Below are 17183 nucleotides of genomic sequence, written 5' to 3' on the forward strand. Positions count from 1 at the left end.
TCTAATGAGGGGCTTTTGAGGCTGGAGAGACATGGGCATTTTTGTAGGGAAGCAGCCAATAATTGAGGAAAGATTGAAGATCAGTGAGACAATGGAGATGATAAATGGGGCAAATATTCTGGAGGAGATGGAGTGGAATGAGATTTGTACAGGTAGGGAGTTTGCCTTTGCAAGGTAAAGAAGGATCACCTCTTCATGGGAGATGGGTGTAGGAGATAGTAGCAGAAGACATGATGTGTTGAGGAGGAAAGAAGTGGGAGTTGTGACCATGGTTTCAAGTTTGTTGTTGTTTCAGTTAAATATCAGGCAAACTTCTCAGCTGAGAGGGTGGAAATACAGGGAGGCAGGAAGAGGCTTAAGGAGAGATGAAAATTTATGGAAGCAAAGACTTGAAGGCAACCAGGACGAAGGTTTCAGGCATAGGAGATATCCTATAAAAATGCATGGAATTAAGAGAGGGAAGGTTTTTTTGCAAACAACAATAAGAAATCCAGAAGAATCATTCAGTTATACAAACCCTTTGGTCCTAGTAGTGATAGCACTAGGAGACCTACAACCAGTAAAGAGGGAAAGGACCCATGTGTACAAAAAATAAGCATAGTTCTTCATAGTGACTAATGACAAGAACTGGGAACTAAGGTTATTCCCATCAATTGGGGAATAGCTAGAGGTATGTGAATGTAATAAAATATTATACCCACAAGAAATGATGATGAAATGGAGGTAAAATTCAGAGAAACTTTGGAAGACATTTATGTAATCCTGTAGAGGAAAGTGAGTATTACCTAGAAAATAGCAACAATAGCATAAAGGAAAACCAAGACTTCAGAGCTCATCAGTGCAATGAGCAACCATGATTCCAAAACACCAGAGATGTTTATGGACTGCATCTCCTGAGGTTGAGGTGATGAACTCATGGTACAGAATGAGCCATATTTTCAGCTGATTTTGCTTTGTTCGTTTCCTCATCTGTACATTTGATGATAAGAATTTTGTTCTTCCTTCAGTGGGAGGATGGGGGAAGCTAAAGAACAGTGAGGGGGCAGCTGAGTGGCTCAATGGATTGAGAGCCAGGCCTAGAGACTGGAGGTCTTGGGTTCAAGTCCGGCCTCGGACACTTCCAGCTGTGTGACCTTGGGCAAGTCACTTGACCCCTACTGCCCACCGGGCTCAGACACTTCCCAGCTGGGTGACCCTGAACGACTGTGTGTCCCATTGCCTACTGGTTGTGGCCCTATGCTCCTAGAATGGAGTCCCAGGATATAAAAAAAAAAAAAAAAAAAAAAAAAAAAAAGAACAGTAAGGTGAGAAAGAGGAGCATTGAAGCATTTTTAAAAATGTACAGTAAGAAACATGGTCAATTGACAACCCAAACAAGCAATTCAGCTTTGAAAATAACTGTCGCGTTTCATGTAGAATGGGAGAAGGCAGTTTGGGGCTTGAATGGACTCTGCTTTGCCCTGCTTTGTACTGGAAATGCTCATCTTATATTTAATGTAAAGTTGAGAATTTTTAAGAACTGACCTGGGGGGAAAGCAAAATGTAGGAAAAAGAGAAACCCTAGAATCTTAGGCTGCATTAAGAAAAATTAAGTGTCAAAGACTAGGGAGGTGACGGCCCTACTGGCCTGCTCAGAACCAAAGAGAGGGAGAAAAGGACAATTAGACAATGAACCAGTGCAGTCCTGCATTTAGAGTCATATCAGTTCTTGAAAACTTTTCTGCCTGATCTATGCTGAAACAGACATAGAATCTTGTTACGGTGCTGACTTTGGGTAGCATTACCTAATTGAAAGGCTTTTAGAACTTCACAGGGCACTTAGCAAAGTCATACTTTGTGACTTTGTGTAATTATTAATGGAATACCATGGTGGGCACATCAATCAATAAGCATTTATTAAGTGCCTAAAAATATGCTAGATAGGCTTTTAAATGATTGAACTGTTGAAAAGGAAAAAATAATTTCCTGTCCTGTTATACTTTGGTAATTTTAAGGGCATTTTGCAGTAGTGATCTGTGATCACTACTTAATTATTGGTTCTTTCTATTCCTGTTAGTATAGAAAAGGTTAGGATGAAAGAACTTGAGTTGCATCTGATTTCTTTTCATCCCTTTTGATAGTGAGGCATCTTTTTAGCCTACTGGATGATGACTGGATTGATTGATTATTTTAAAAATCAGGATGTTTAATTTACAACCTCCCTTTCCTTATTGGATATAACAATGGTATTGAACATTATGGCTATGTTTCATATAACTTAACTCACAGTATTGTGTGTCCTTTTTTATCTTAGATCCCAAGGAAGAGAAAGAGGAAGAAGACAATTCTACCCTTACTCAGGAAGCTCCTATTGCTACCTCTCGGCCCAGCCGAGGCTGGCGTAGCAGTAGCAGGACCGCTGCGTCACGGAATTGTGATACAGAGAACACTCGAAGTTCAAGGTCCAAGACTGGCTCCTTGCAGCTGATCTGCAAATCAGAACCCAATACAGAAGAGCTTGAATACGGTATAGTGAAAGCGGAAAGTGGTTGAGGAATGACCAACTGCCAGATAATTTTGAGTGTATATAACACTGACTATTGGCTGAAGTAGGTTAATTTGGGAATATAAGAGCTTTCTCTCATACTGATATCTTCATTATGATAATTTGTGGTTCTCTTTATCAACAGAGATGGAACTAATAGCATGTTTCTGTTTTTTGTGTTTTTTTATTTTGTTTTTTTTTTTTTTTTCTCTAGAGATAACAGAAGAACAACAGTCTCCTGGTGGAGTAAGGTAGGAAACTTTCTGGATACACTTTTATTTCATTTGGGACCATGGAATACAATCATTCAGAAGCTTATTTTCCATTTTAAAATCTGTTTAATTCTTAGTGAGAATTAAATGTCTCTGTTGATTCAAACTTTGTCTTTTTGGTTTTGCTTTTATTAATTGATAATTAATACCTTAAGCCTCATTTTCTTCATCTACAGAACAGGGCGTTTAGACTAAATCTAGCTATTACCACTAACATCACATGAACCTAGTTGTTTTCTGAATTAAGGACTTTTTACTCTTTGAGAATTTAATTTCAATATTTATTAAGCCAATTCTTAAGTATTTCTTAAAATAATCGTGCAACTTCTATTGCATCTGAAAGATGGTAAAAGAAAACATAAAAAATTGTTGGGAGGGGTCATGTTTTTTAACAAAGTCAGCCTTTCTCAAATCAATGTCAAATAATTCAAGAATGTTTGTAATAATATAAAAGAGATCTCAAAATTCAAAAGTTTGTTTTAATTTTTTTTAATGATAAGAGTTGTCACTTCAGAATTCAAAACCATAAGGAGTTAGAATTCTGAAATAGCTGAGAATCACTGGGAAAGGAGGCGGCTAATCTTTTAGGAGATTAAAATACTATATCCAGATTCTCAGATTCTATTTTTGATCAATTTTAGAGATGTCCATTATTAATTAAGGGGAAAGTTAAATAAATGTTCATCAGTTACTAGAACTATTTGAGTTCAAGCATTTTAGTTTTATAAGAAACTTGGACTATAGTTATTAAGCAATTCCCATCTTTTCTTAATTTTCTGTTTTTATGCATATACATAAAATTGCGAATATACACTCTTTCTGATTTCATCTTGGAAGTAAGAGCTTGAAGAAACGGCTGGCTATATTGCACTTGACTAGATTACCAGAATTGGAAACATAGCTGAACAATTATAGACTTATTGAGTGGAAACCTTTAAATGAGCATAGCTGTAGAATTTCCATCACCTCTTTTGTTTGACTTTCTCCTTTTAGTAGTGATGAGGAGGAGGAAGAAGAGGAGATGTTGATCAGTGAAGAGGAGATACCCTTCAAAGATGACCCAAGAGATGAGACCTACAAACCCCACTTAGAAAGGCATGCTTCAAATTCCATTTGAAATGTAGTGATGCGATGTTTTGTTTTCATGTAAAATGATTGGGAAGCCTTGTCTGATATGTTGCATGCTTTTAATTGTCTTTTATCATGTTGATTTAGTGTTTGGGCATATATCAGTTTCAAATGAATGCACTCGGACTTGTTTTACACATCCATTTTCTCTTCTTTTACCCCTTCCCAATTTTGTCTTCCATTCATATTTCAGGAATAAACCTAACCCCAAATTACATCCATCCATCCATACCTTTGCTACCTAATCGAATGTTGTCAATTGCCTTGTCACTTAGAAAAATTATAGTTCCTTTGCTTTTTAGTGAGATTTGTCTATGTTGAAGACATCTTGATATAATGCTTTATAGTAACTAAAATAGTAGGAAAATAATCAAATCTTGTAACACTTTTAGATTTGCAAAGCATTTTCTTTGCACCTAGTTTAAATGAAAATTCTCTTAAATGTCTATTGTGGCAACTATTGAGCATATTGGACAGAATTCATATTGTAGGAGATTGGGAGGAAAGGAAGAAGATGATAAAGAACTACCAGAATTTAGATGAGGGTTCTTTGGAAGGAAATTTGTCATTTGCTATAGCATCTTGAATTCAGCCTTATCCCCTTCCTAGAATCCCTTACTGTCATGTATTTGTGTTCAGGGAAGCCCCTAAGCCACGGAGAAAATCAGGGAAGGTGAAAGAAGAGAAAGAAAAGAAAGAAATTAAAGTGGAAGTGGAGGTGGAGATCAAAGAAGAAGAAAATGAAATTAGGGAAGATGAGGAGCCTCCTAGGAAGTGAGTAGGAGATAATAATTAGAGATGTAAAATTACTGGAAATTTTGAAGCCTTGGAAATTTCTTTTTTCCTGTGGGGGTTTTTTGTTTTTTTAATAAATAAACCTGAAATTTGGGGGGAAATTGAAATGTTATGATCAATTTTTTTCTTCTGATTTTGATTGCTCAAAAAAGTATCTTTTAGATTAGTGGTATGGTGACTTTAATTTACAATCTTTCTGCCAGTAGGATGGCATTTCCAGTAGTTGGCATGACCTTCTAGAAGAATTTACTATTCTTATGAGAGTTTGATTACTATTTCCCAGTTTTTTCCTTAGATGGATGAGGGGTGGGAGTGAAGAATATTTCCAGTCCTTTCCTCTGGAATTAGAACTGCTGCTTTTTCCCTCTAAAGATTCTTATCTTTATCAGTTGTAAAGTTTTTCCTGCTAGATGATGAGTCTATAATAATACGGCATTGGTTCTATCTCTAAAGGAAGAATTCACTAAAGTTGGGGTGACATGTGATAAAAAAGGGCATAAGCACTTAACTGAGAGCTGGATTCTAGCCCTGGCCATACGTTTTTTTTTAACCATTAATTTGCCATGAACTTCGTGAAATTAGACTAGATGAGTTCCTTTTGTCTGACAATCTTATATGGGCATCAAAAGCATGATATCCTAGTGTGAAAATTGGTCCTTTACATTAGGAAGGAAAGAAGGAAAACAAGTGTTTATTGAGCACCTACTATGTGCTAGACACTGTGCTAAGCACTTTATAAAGATATTCTCTCATTTAATCCTCACAAGAACCCTGGGGTGGGTGCTATTATTGTCCCTCATTTATGGTTTTGAGGAAACCGTGGTAGACAGATTAAGTGATTTATCCAGGGTCACACAGCTAGTAAGAGTCTTAAGTCTGGATTTTAACTCAGGCTTGATTCCAGGCCAAGCACTCTATCCTCTATACTACCAGCTGCTGCTTTCATTAGGAACCTAAAGTGGGGGGAAGTCCTTAACCTTTCCATGCCATGAATTTTAAACAATAGAAAGTAGACAATAGAGATTTTTATAAAGTACTTGTATTTATACTTTTGTGTTAAGTGTTTTGGTATCAACTTCTAAATTTTATAATTAATGGATAAGGATCTGCATTTATAGAAACTGCTTATTATACAGCAAACATGGTCAGTTGTCCTATACTTAGAATGTTGACTCCTAAGCATTCAAAGGTAATTCTGTAAGTAATAGAGCATTGCCACATGATTCTTATTACAAAGAAAAAATAATTGAAATTGTCATGTATTGGATGTGAATGGGCTGTGATTTGAACAAGTTAGAACTATATACCCAACAGGAAAGGATTCCATGTTAAAAATATGAGTTATGGTCACAATTTTAATAGAACTAGGTCTCCTGAGGTTATTAGTATTTTGTTAGATTCTCCTCTGTTCATTTTACTTTTTTAACTGAAGTTGGTATCACCAGATTGGTTCTAGGTAATGAACATTTTTTATTCACAATATTTCTTGAAGTTAATGTCATTTTGGCTGCTTCAAACTGTATAAGCCATATCCACAATCACAAAATCACAGCTTGCTGCTGAAATATTGACAAAATAGTCTTATTCCATATACCTTTCACAAAATGCTTGTGGAAAATGTGTACTGTTATAAGCATGAGACTTAATGATTGAAATAATATCCTAGAATTTTAGTTTTGTAAGGGACTTGGACTTCCACTTACCCTTCCCCTCCTGAAGCATAAATTCTGTCCCTAATTGATGATTTTTAAGTGGTAAATTCATTCCCTCCCCAATAAACCCATCCCCCCCCTTTTTTTTAAAGACAGTTCTATTACAAAACTTTATCCATCTCCTTTCTTGTGGCTTCTACCCCTTCATCCTATTAGATTGTTGACCAGTTTCTCTGCTGAAAAAAAGCTTTATGTATAAAAATGCTAGCTATCCTTTTGTGAATATAGAGATACAGTCACAGAGTCCTGAGCTTTAAGGCAATTGGAATTTGGATCTCTTTAGAATAGTGATAATTATGGTTTTTTTTTTTGAGAACTCTTCTTAAAATATGAAATTCATTGAGGAAATTGAGTTGTTAACTTATCTACTATAAATAGAACTTTCTTGTAACAGGTTTAGGAGAGAGCTTTTCAGGGGAAAAAAACAAGACCACCCTTCCCAACATTATAAAAATTTCTAGTTTTGTGTAGATCATTTGATTTGTGAGTTGTTTTCTTTGCTGCATATGTGTTATCTAGCATGTCTCACTTGTCTTTTTACTCTTGACTATATGTCTTCAGATGATTCCCTTGACTACGAGAATACTTTTTCAGCTTTATTCTGGAATACATTGAAAATCTTTCCATTTGTCTCATTTCAGGAGAGGAAGGAGGCGAAAAGATGACAAAAGTCCACGGTTACCCAAAAGGAGGTAAATGATATATATACCCCCATTTTTTAGATCTTTCCTTGGTATAAATCTGAGGGAATTTAATAGCAAGCCTTATAGATCACTAATACTAAGGTTGATAAAATTCTTAGTTTATGTTGTTTGGGCTACTAGTTTAAAATGTTGTACAAGTCCCACTAATCATTTGCTATTCCCTCAAATAAAAATTCTGTGGATACTTTTCACAAATAAATTCCAACTTTTCATCTTTTCATAGCACCGTTCTCTTTCTTTCTTTCTCTTTTTAAAATTATTCCCATAACAGAAAGAAACCTCCAATCCAGTATGTTCGTTGTGACATGGAAGGCTGTGGAACTGTTCTTGCTCACCCTCGATATCTGCAAGTAAGTAAAGTAGGAGAATGACCAGTTTCCCTTCAGTTAGAACCAGGGAAGATTTTGTCTCTACTTCATTAATGATTTCAGTTTGTAGGTCTTGATATAACCTTAGGGGCCATGCATGAAAACTTACAGAGTAGCTGTTTTTTGTCACATAACTAACTCTAAGCAATTTGGAATCACCTGCTTAAACTGTACTATAAAGCAGTGATCTTCAAAATAATCTGGTACTCACTAAGAAATAGGATAGATCAGTGGAATAGACATGGGGAAATGAATCAGCAGTGGTGTCAGATCTATGGAGAAGGGAAGAATTTATGACCAAACTGGATTACAAGATGTAAAATGAATCATTTTGATCATATTAAATTAAAATGGTTTTGTACAAACAAAAACTGCAAACAAGATCAGAAGGGAAGCAGCTGGGGAAAAGTTTTACAACAAATATCTCTGATAAAGGTCTCGTTTCTAAGAATGTGGTCATTCCCCAAATGATAAATGGTCAAAGGATATGAATAGGTGGTTTTCAGATAAAGAAATCAGAGCTATCAATAATCATATTAAAAAATGTTCTAAATCCCTCCTGACTAGAGAAATGCAAAATAAAACAACTCTGAGGTACCTCCTTATACCTATTAAATTGGCCAATATGACAGTAAAGGAAAATAATAAATGTTGGAGGAAATGTGACAAAAAATTGGGACATTAATGCATTGCTGGTGGAATTGTGAGTTGATTTGACCATTTTGGGAAAGAATTTGGAATTATGTCAAAAGAATGCATACCCTTTGATCTAGCAATACCACTACTAAGTCTGTATCCCAGAGACTTGTTTGTACAAAAATAGAGCTGCACTTTTTTGTGGTGGCAAAGACCTGGAAACTAAAGGGATGTTCCTTAATTGGGGAATGGCTGAACAAATTGTGGTATATGATGGTGGTGGAATATTATTGTGCTGTAAGGAATGATGAACAGGAGGATTTCAGAAAGAGCTGGAGAGACCTGCATGAACTGATGCAGAGAGGAATAAAAGCAGAACCAGGAGAACAGTAACTGAAACATAGTCTTTGCTACTAATAGCAATGCAATGATCCAGGACAATCCCGAGGTACTTATGAGAAAGAATGCCATCCACATCAAGAGAAAGAATTATTGGAGTAGAAATGCAGATAAAATGATTTGGGGTTTTGATTTTATAGGATTATTCACTTAAAAATGAATACTATGGAAATATATTTTGTGTGGTGATACATAACCCAGATTGAATTGCTTGTCACCTCTAGGAGGGGAAGGGAAAGGCAGACAAATGAATCCTATAACTTTGGAAAACTCAGGTGTAAATTTGTCATTAAAAGATAAATTGAAAAAAATTATTCTGGTAGAATGATTTGGCTACATGAGTTTCTTAGTCAGGGAAACATTTTAAATCTAAAAATCCATTTCCTGGACACTTCTGCACTATTACTACCCTTGCCTTGTTATGTTTTAATTTCTTGTTACTTGGCTTTTTTTTCATGACTTTTATTTGGTGTTTTCATTCAAGGAAAAATTTCTCCATTTTCATCAAATGTATTTCTTTTCATTTTCTTTAGCACCACATTAAATACCAGCATATGCTGAAGAAAAAATATGTATGCCCTCATCCCTCATGTGGACGACTCTTTAGGCTTCAGAAGCAGCTGCTTCGACATGCCAAACATCACACAGGTAGTAGGATAGCATCTTGTAACTGAAGTTTTCTTTCCTCTGATGATGAAAGCAAAAAATTAATTGGCCTATTTAGGCTAGAATATGATCATAATCTATTATTTCACAATCCAATATATTTGTATATGGACAGACTCGACAAAATATTCGAGTGGGTCAAAAAAAGCCTATAATCAAGGGGCAGCTGGGTAGCTCAGTGGATTGAAAGCCAGGCCTAGAGACAGAGGTCCTAGGTTCAAATCCAGCCTCAGACACTTCCCAGCTGTGAGACCCTGGGCAAGTCACTTGACCCCCATTGCCTACCCTTACCACTCTTCTGCCTTGGAGTCAATACTCAGTATTGGCTCCAAGACAGAAGGTAAGGGTTTTTTTATTTTAAAAAAAAAAAAAGCCTATAATCCAAGTCAGGATGTTCCCAAATTAGCCTGTCAGTGTGATCTAAAATTCTTTTAAAATATGGCTAACATTACCATTAATTTACTGCTCTGTTAAAGGAGATAGAACAATGAAATCAGCATACAAATTTGGGGTCTTAAAATTAAGACGATTAAAGAGTTGTTTTGGTCTATTCAGTAAACCTGTCTTTGATTATTAATCCAGAAACCATTATTAAGTTTCTACTAAATGCCCTGTTCCTAAGTTGAAATCTGACCTCAGACACTAGCTGTGTGACCGTGGACAAGGGACAAAAACCACTTTTGTCTCAATTTCCCTGTCTGTAAAATGAGCTAGAGAAAGAGATGGCAAACCACTCCAGTACTTTTGCCAAGAAAACCCCAAATGGGGTCACAGAGTCAAGCATGACTGAACCTACTGAAAACAATAACTACACAATCAAGGAATAAATTAGTGAGGGAAGGAGAGAGTACATGTTGGATCAGGGTAGAATCTTCACATGTAACTTGAAGAGAATGAGATGAGGCTGAAATGCATCAGAAGCATGGTAAAAAGCTACAAAAACAAATTTGTCTTTACATTAGGGGAAATAATTACCATATGATGAGGCTGCTTATTGGGAAAGAGCTTTAAAGGTTAAACTGAAGAGTTTAAATTTTCATCCTAGATAGAATAGGGAACCACTGAAATAGTGTGAGTAAGAAATGCCATTGTGAGATCTGTCATCATTTTGGGAGAATTGCCTTGGGAAGGATTTGCTGGCAGGGAGAAAATAAAGAGACTTGAGGCAGTTGAGATCACATTTCACTAATTTAGGTGAAAGGTGACAGAGGTCTGAACTAAAGAGGAAAAGGTGTGATAGTGTGGGACACATCAAGTAGTCTGAACAGTTTGTTGGTAGTAAGGCCCTAAAACTCAGAGGTGAGAACAAGTGAAGCTACATTCATACAGGAGGAGAGATGGGAAAGTTTTTTAATGGGTTTAAAGGATTCATAATTGAGGGTGCTCCAAATTTATTGTATTTGTTTAAATTAGGTTTTTCCCTGAAACATTTTGTTAATAGAAATTCAGTTTGTTCAAATAAATGGCATTAGCAGATAATATATATTTCAATTGTTGTAATGTACTTGCAGAAATGTGAATTTGGGAAAGGATCACATTTTCTATTGGAAGATACATTTTTCAAGTTGATTTGAGGGGTATTGACTGTGACTTGGGTTTATTTCTTACAAATAATTTAGCCGATAAATTTGAGGAGCCAGGTTGGGAAAAGGTGGAAGGCTGCTCTTCTTGCTCTGGCCACAATGTTCAGCACCTGCTGCTCATCTGTGCCACTTGTCCCCAAGGAATACTACCTGATTCCTGATAGGCTGTGGAGGTACAGAGCTAAGAATTGTGAGGGCAGCTGTTCTAGAGCCTATCATTAAGGACAGTGTGGAGGAGAGCTAGGAAGAGGGAGAATAGAAAAGGTGTGTTGGTTGAACACTCAGTACCTAATTTCTCAGGGGAATTTTGAGGCACTAGAAAGGCCCATTCTAATAACCTAGAACCCCAAACTGATATTCTTTTCCTATCAAAGATAACAAATGGCTTTTGCTATCTCAGATTCATAGAGCAAACATCTTACAAAGTGCTTTCACAGATCTTTGCATTCAGATTTCTAGTTTTGTCATGAAACACAAATTTAAAAAAAAGATCATAGTATATGGACTTATAATACATAGGAGCATAAGTAATTTGCTTGAGGGAGATTTTAGGTATTTTATAGATATATATTTAAAGTGTGGTCGCCAGGAATCAACAATTCAGATTGATTCCATAATTAAAATAGACCCAAGTCAGGATCGGGTTTAAGGTAGTTTATTTATAATTAGAAAGGTAAAAGGTAGGTAAGTAGAGAGAGGGAGAGAGAGAGAAGGTTAAAAGGCTAATTAAACTAGGCTATAAGCCTACTTAAGGCACTTTGGAAACGCCAAGGTAGGCCAAGGAAGTCAGCCTAACTTACCCATTGGACAATTCAGAGTAGAAGCAGTCTGAGGTCTCTGCCAGCCCAGCACCTTCAGCACCAAATTCAAAGCTGGAACTGCCCCCAATAGGAAGTAACCAACATACTTGAAGAGATAGTGTCTCTCGTCATTTCCTGTGGGTCCACCTCTAATTCAAGTGGACAAATGGCAGCCTCTACACTGATTTGGACGGACAGTCTCTTATTCTCGATTTGTTACTTATTGTCACGTGTGGGTAACTCATCTCCCCCTCCCCACTGAGGGAGGTGGGGGGTGATATAATCTAGATGCCTAGGGTAAGTAGAGTTTTGACTATGAATGGGCTAGAGCTAATTCCATTTACACAAATTCTAAGATTAGAATTAATAGTAATAATAGCAATAGCATTTTATGTAGAGCTCTGAGGTTTGCAGAGCCCTTTGCAAATAATATGTCATTTTATCCTCACAATCACTCTGGGATGTAGGTATTTTTATTATCTTTATTTTTTAGATGAAGAGCTTCAGGCCGAAAATTGTTAAATGACTTACTCAGAGTCAGAAAGATAGCAAGTTCCTGAGGCCAGATTTGAATCCGGTCTTCCCTCGCTCCAAGTCTAGCCACCTCACTGCCTACAACTCTAGTAGTAGGATTGTCAGTTCTTTGCTACTATGTGATGGAGTAAAATTTATTCAATAAATTTATTTCGGGTTGTAATTCTTATTGGATTTTACTTCAGATGGGCCTGTTCTAGATGAACAATTCCCTTAGGACTGACATTTTCTTACATATTGAATAATGCAGGTTTTTTTTTTTTTAAACATACTTTGAATTGGTGTGGACACATTTATGGTAATGAGTTTTCTGAATTTATCTGAATTGTTACTTTGGATAATTGCTGGTCCTATATTTTGAACTGTTCTGTCTTGGTAGGACCTAGCAGCATTTATATTCTCCTGATGTAACATTTGAAAACCCAGGGTCACTGCTATACCATAGTTAAGCTTTGGGGTGGGGCATGGGTAGAAGATGTTGGAGATTAGAAAAAGAAAGCATTTAAAGAAATTTTGGGGGGGCAGCTAGGTGGCTCAGTGGGTCAAGGAGATCCAGGCCCAGGGATGAGAGGTCCTGGGTTCAAAACTGTTTTCACACACTTTGTAGCTATGTGACCTTGGCAAGTCACTTAATCCCCATTACCTAGCCCTTACCACTTTCTGCCTTGGAACCAATATTGATTCTAAGACGGAAGGTAAGAGTTTTAAAAAAAAAAAAAAAAAAAGAAATTTGGATTCTGACTCCAAATATGGAATAGCAAGTTAAACACCCTTTTTTACCTTTAGATCAAAGGGATTATATTTGTGAATACTGTGCTCGAGCCTTCAAGAGCTCCCACAACTTGGCAGTGCACCGGATGATCCACACTGGCGAGAAACCATTACAGTAAGTAAATATAAATCTGAGTAAGTAAGAAATGCAAACCCTGTGCTCAAAGGATCTGGAATGCATGTGAATCAGATCCTTCTTTGCAAACGTGTCATACTGACAGCTCCCCAGTTGCAAGGTAAGCGTTTTCTTGACTGAATCAATCCTCTGTTTTGTCACTTCTCAGAAGTAGAGGACTAGACCACAATCCAATCCATTTCCTTCTAAATTCTTTCCCTTTTCACTTGAGCTCAGTCATATCGATAATCGTCCCTAGGATGTTGGTAGCACCAGCTTTTATCCTTTTTCTGTTCCCTTTTTGACAGACTGTCCTCTTGCTTCTCTCCTTAGGTGCGAGATCTGTGGATTCACCTGTAGGCAGAAGGCTTCCCTCAATTGGCACATGAAGAAGCATGATGCAGACTCCTTCTACCAGTTTTCTTGCAATATTTGTGGCAAGAAGTTTGAGAAGAAGGACAGTGTGGTGGCCCACAAAGCGAAGAGCCACCCGGAGGTGCTGATTGCTGAAGCTCTAGCTGCCAATGCCGGAGCCTTGATTACCAGCACAGATATCCTGGGCACTAACCCAGAGTCCCTGGCACAATCCACTGATTCCCAGGGCCTCCCCCTTCTGCCAGAGCCCTTGGGGAACTCAGCCCCTGCAGAGTGCCTCCTGCTAGATTCAGAAGGGATGCCCAAGGCATTCTGCAGTGGGGCGGAGCGGGTGAGCCTGATGGCAGATGGAAAGATCTTTGTGGGAAGTGGCAGCAGTGGAGGCACAGAAGGGCTGGTCATGAACACAGAGATTCTCGGGGCCACGACAGAGGTTCTGATTGAAGATTCAGACTCTGCTGAACCGTAGGGGGCATTGGGACTATTCAGACTTTGTATTTAAAAAAATGGGGAAAAAAAGGAAAAAAAATTACAAAGTTAAAACAGATTTAAAATACTAGTAAAAGTAACTGAAGGGCCTGCTCCTCCCAGTGTGGAACATAGCACACCCTTTTCCCTCTATCCTTCCGCCATTGGCCCCTTTATGAAAGTCATGCTGCTTTCACCAGTGATTAAACAGAAGCTCTCAAAGCAAAGTGAGGGATTTCCTCACGCCCAATTCAAGCCAGACAGACTTGCTGACCTTTGGCAGACCTCTTCCCCCTGCCTTTTCTTTTCTTTCCCTAGACTGTCATTTTGATGTGCTTGGCTTCTTATTCTTATAACCGATTCCTGTCCTCTCAATTTTATCTGCCCTCCCCCTAGTCTCCCGTATTGCAGCTCTCAGCCTCACATTCTTGTATTTCCCCTGGATTCGGAGCTTACCTTGGCACTTTAGGGTCCCTCCTCAGGGTGAGCTTGTCCGACAGTCCACATATATCCTTCATCCTCATCTCCTTTCATTTTCCACTGAGCCTTTGAAAGGAAGGATCCATGGAGACCCCCTTTCCTTTGCGGCACCTCCAGAGGGCTCTCATTGGTGCTCACTTGCTTGGCAGCAGGTGTTTGGGAAAGGGAGGGGCTGCCCTCGACATATTCTCTGACTGGCAAACAGAGCTCTGTGTTGGAGAGAACCAGGAGTCCCAGATTGATGACAGAAATGTGCACTTTGAACATATGTTTTTGTGTTGTGGAAACTCAATTCCTTATTTATTGACGAACGGTCTGATTTTTGTTGTTATTTTTTGTGGGGCTAGGAAAGGGTGAGCTATTCTGATGTGGGATCCTTCCCATGAATAGGTACTTTTGGAGGCGAGACTGTAAGGTATAAAAGATATAGCCAGTCCCTGAATCATAGTTTTCTAGTATCCTCGAAGAAGAGCTGGTCCTCAGCACTAAGAGTTGCTACAATAGCCTAGTGATCATTTGAACAATCTTTTCAGGGAAGAGTAAAAGGCTTAGTGAATTAGTGCCCTCTTTGGATTTCTAGAAGCACTGAAGTTTAGTGTTTGTGACAGAGAAGGGCTGGTTCAGGGGAGGAACTACAGAAACAAGAATCTTTCAGTTGTTTTCCCTTTACACCTTAGGTCATGAATCCCCCAATTATGGCTATGCTAATCATTGCTTTGTCATTGTCTGCTTCATTCCAGTGCCCTCTATTAAGATGCTGCCACCTAAAGGGGCAAAGCACTGGCATCTTGTGATTTGAGTACAGAAAGTACCCAGCTCTGTTGCTCTCTGGCAGTTTTGCCCTTTCTTCAAGAGATGAGGCAACAACAGATAGCGGGATGCAGACAATTTGTTAACTGTCATTATGAACTGGAATACGGACAGGAGAGGGGAGTCTCCACTGTCCCTTCTATCAAATTTGTATCCCCGAGGACTCTCCAGGGGTATGCTGCTTTGTGGAATAGCATCTGGTAAAACTTTGAAACTTCAAGAAGACTTTATGCTTATCCAGTCTTATTTTTAGAGCGTCATAAGGGCAGTGGTTGTCTTTGAGAAGGACTTTACATGTACCTCAAGTGTTAGGGCAGGAAGGCTTGCTCTATCCCTTGGGGGAAATGTGTGGCAACTATTAGAGAAAATGAAGGCTTGTTGGAAAAGGTGAGGAACAGCTTTTTTTCATGAACACTAAAAATAAGTTATCCATGTTCTGTCTTGATTTTTTTCTTTTCTCCCTCCTTCTTCCCTCCCCACCCCCTTGAAGAAAAGGGTGGCACCAAAATGTCATCTTTGAAAGAAACTTGACTTTACCCACTTCTTCAAGTGCCGGCCTGCCTGCCAGGAGAATGAGGGGTGGGGCACCCACAGTGGACGAGTCTCAAATGCCCCATTGTTTCTTAGATCTGCAGGCCCTTTGCTGTGGGGGTAGAGAGTAAAGGGAGGCAAGGATGGGACCTGATGTGAAATATGCTTCCCTTCCTAGTGGCCAGTTGACCTGGTATGTGGGAACGTTTGAAAAGGCCATGAAACCTGATCATGAAACCTGAGTGGCCCCTGGGATACTGTCCCCCCCTCCCCCATGTAAAGGCCCAGCCTGTACTTGGCCAGGACAGATAGCATCCCTCCCGCCCCTCATCTGTTTGGCCCTTTGCTTTTTTCCCCCATACGTTTCCGTTGTAGTGCTTAACGTCTCCCCAGACCCCACTGCCACCTGCCAGAAGCAAACTCCAGATGTGGCTTGTCCAAGGAATGGGGGAGAGCTGTGGCAGATTCTCCTCCCACCCCTCAACTGACTAGTGTGAACTCTTAGATGCTTCCCATCTCTTCTTCCTGTCCCTTTTCTCTGCCACCACTCGCATGCATGCGGTTTGCTTCGATTAAATTATTGTAGTAGTTTGCAATAAACACTTTCTATTTTCATGGGCTTTATTTTAGTTTTCCTTTTGGGCACATTTAGGGAAAAGAGCATGATAGGGAATTGGGAGTTGATTTCCTGCTCTCTTTCTAAACAAGCTAATACCTTGCATCCTTCCTCTTTGTTTTCTTCTCCACTCTCTCCCCCCCCCCCCAAAAGTTGACTTAAGTGCACTTCCGAGGAGCCTTACATGCACATCTTCTACCCCTGGTCCGGAAACAGTCCAATCCTGTCGTATTTAAATTGTGTCTGTTTTAGCCGAATGTTCCCCTCTTGGATGGACACACCTGGCACATTGCACTGTACCTCAGAAGTAGATGACTGGTCCACACGAGGCTGCAAGGCAAGCAGGGAGCTGTGCTTTCTCCTTGTTAAGAGGGACATCTTGTGATCATTTTCACGTGACTCTTAGAATGGGGTTCAGATAGAGGTTTGGATGTGATAACTGGCCATCAGGAACTGGGCTTTGGAGGGCGTAATGCAGCTTCCATATGGAAGTACCCGTACCGGTTCCGTACCTGCATGGGGCAAAGAATAGAAGGGGCACAATTGGCTCTGACTAAGGTGTTTGATGACCATGTTTCCCCTTCTCCCTCTTTGTCCTCTTCCCTTCTCCCAGATGTAGTATTCAAGGAAGAAAGTAATGGATCAATTTTAAATATTTTATTTCTCAAAGACCTCTCTTTTTGCCTGTTGAAATGTGTAGGACCCTTCTTAATTGAATGGGAGACACAGGTACCTACCTGAACCTAGGTTGGAAAAGTTATGTAAAATTATAATAAAAGGGATACTCTGCTTTTCAACTCCCTGTTGTTTTCTCTTAATCTAGGTAAAACATAATGAAAATAAATGTATAAAGAAGAAAAATAAAAGTTGTCTTCATGGAAGCAATCTGTCTTCCG

General features: G+C 38.8%; 1 protein-coding gene across 2 annotated transcripts in view; it reads left to right on the forward strand.

Annotated features, from left to right (window-relative positions):
- The window catches only part of ZFP91 (ZFP91 zinc finger protein, atypical E3 ubiquitin ligase), a 35341-nt gene extending 18257 nt beyond the window's left edge, over positions 1-17084 (forward strand). Inside the window, exons 3-11 of one of the 2 annotated variants that reach the window (XM_044681339.1) lie at positions 2294-2506; positions 2739-2775; positions 3790-3891; positions 4564-4698; positions 7073-7123; positions 7407-7485; positions 9072-9186; positions 12908-13007; positions 13341-17084. In XM_044681339.1, the coding sequence (XP_044537274.1) occupies positions 2294-2506; positions 2739-2775; positions 3790-3891; positions 4564-4698; positions 7073-7123; positions 7407-7485; positions 9072-9186; positions 12908-13007; positions 13341-13851 (1343 nt within the window). In that variant the 3' untranslated portion in view covers positions 13852-17084. The remainder of the gene's footprint in view (positions 1-2293; positions 2507-2738; positions 2776-3789; positions 3892-4563; positions 4699-7072; positions 7124-7406; positions 7486-9071; positions 9187-12907; positions 13008-13340) is intronic. The other variant, XM_044681338.1, reaches the window with a different exon arrangement.
- Positions 17085-17183: the final 99 nt, after the last annotated feature.

The sequence above is a fragment of the Gracilinanus agilis genome, chromosome 6, assembly GCF_016433145.1.
Source record: "Gracilinanus agilis isolate LMUSP501 chromosome 6, AgileGrace, whole genome shotgun sequence".
In the NCBI taxonomy this organism is placed as follows: domain Eukaryota; kingdom Metazoa; phylum Chordata; class Mammalia; order Didelphimorphia; family Didelphidae; genus Gracilinanus; species Gracilinanus agilis.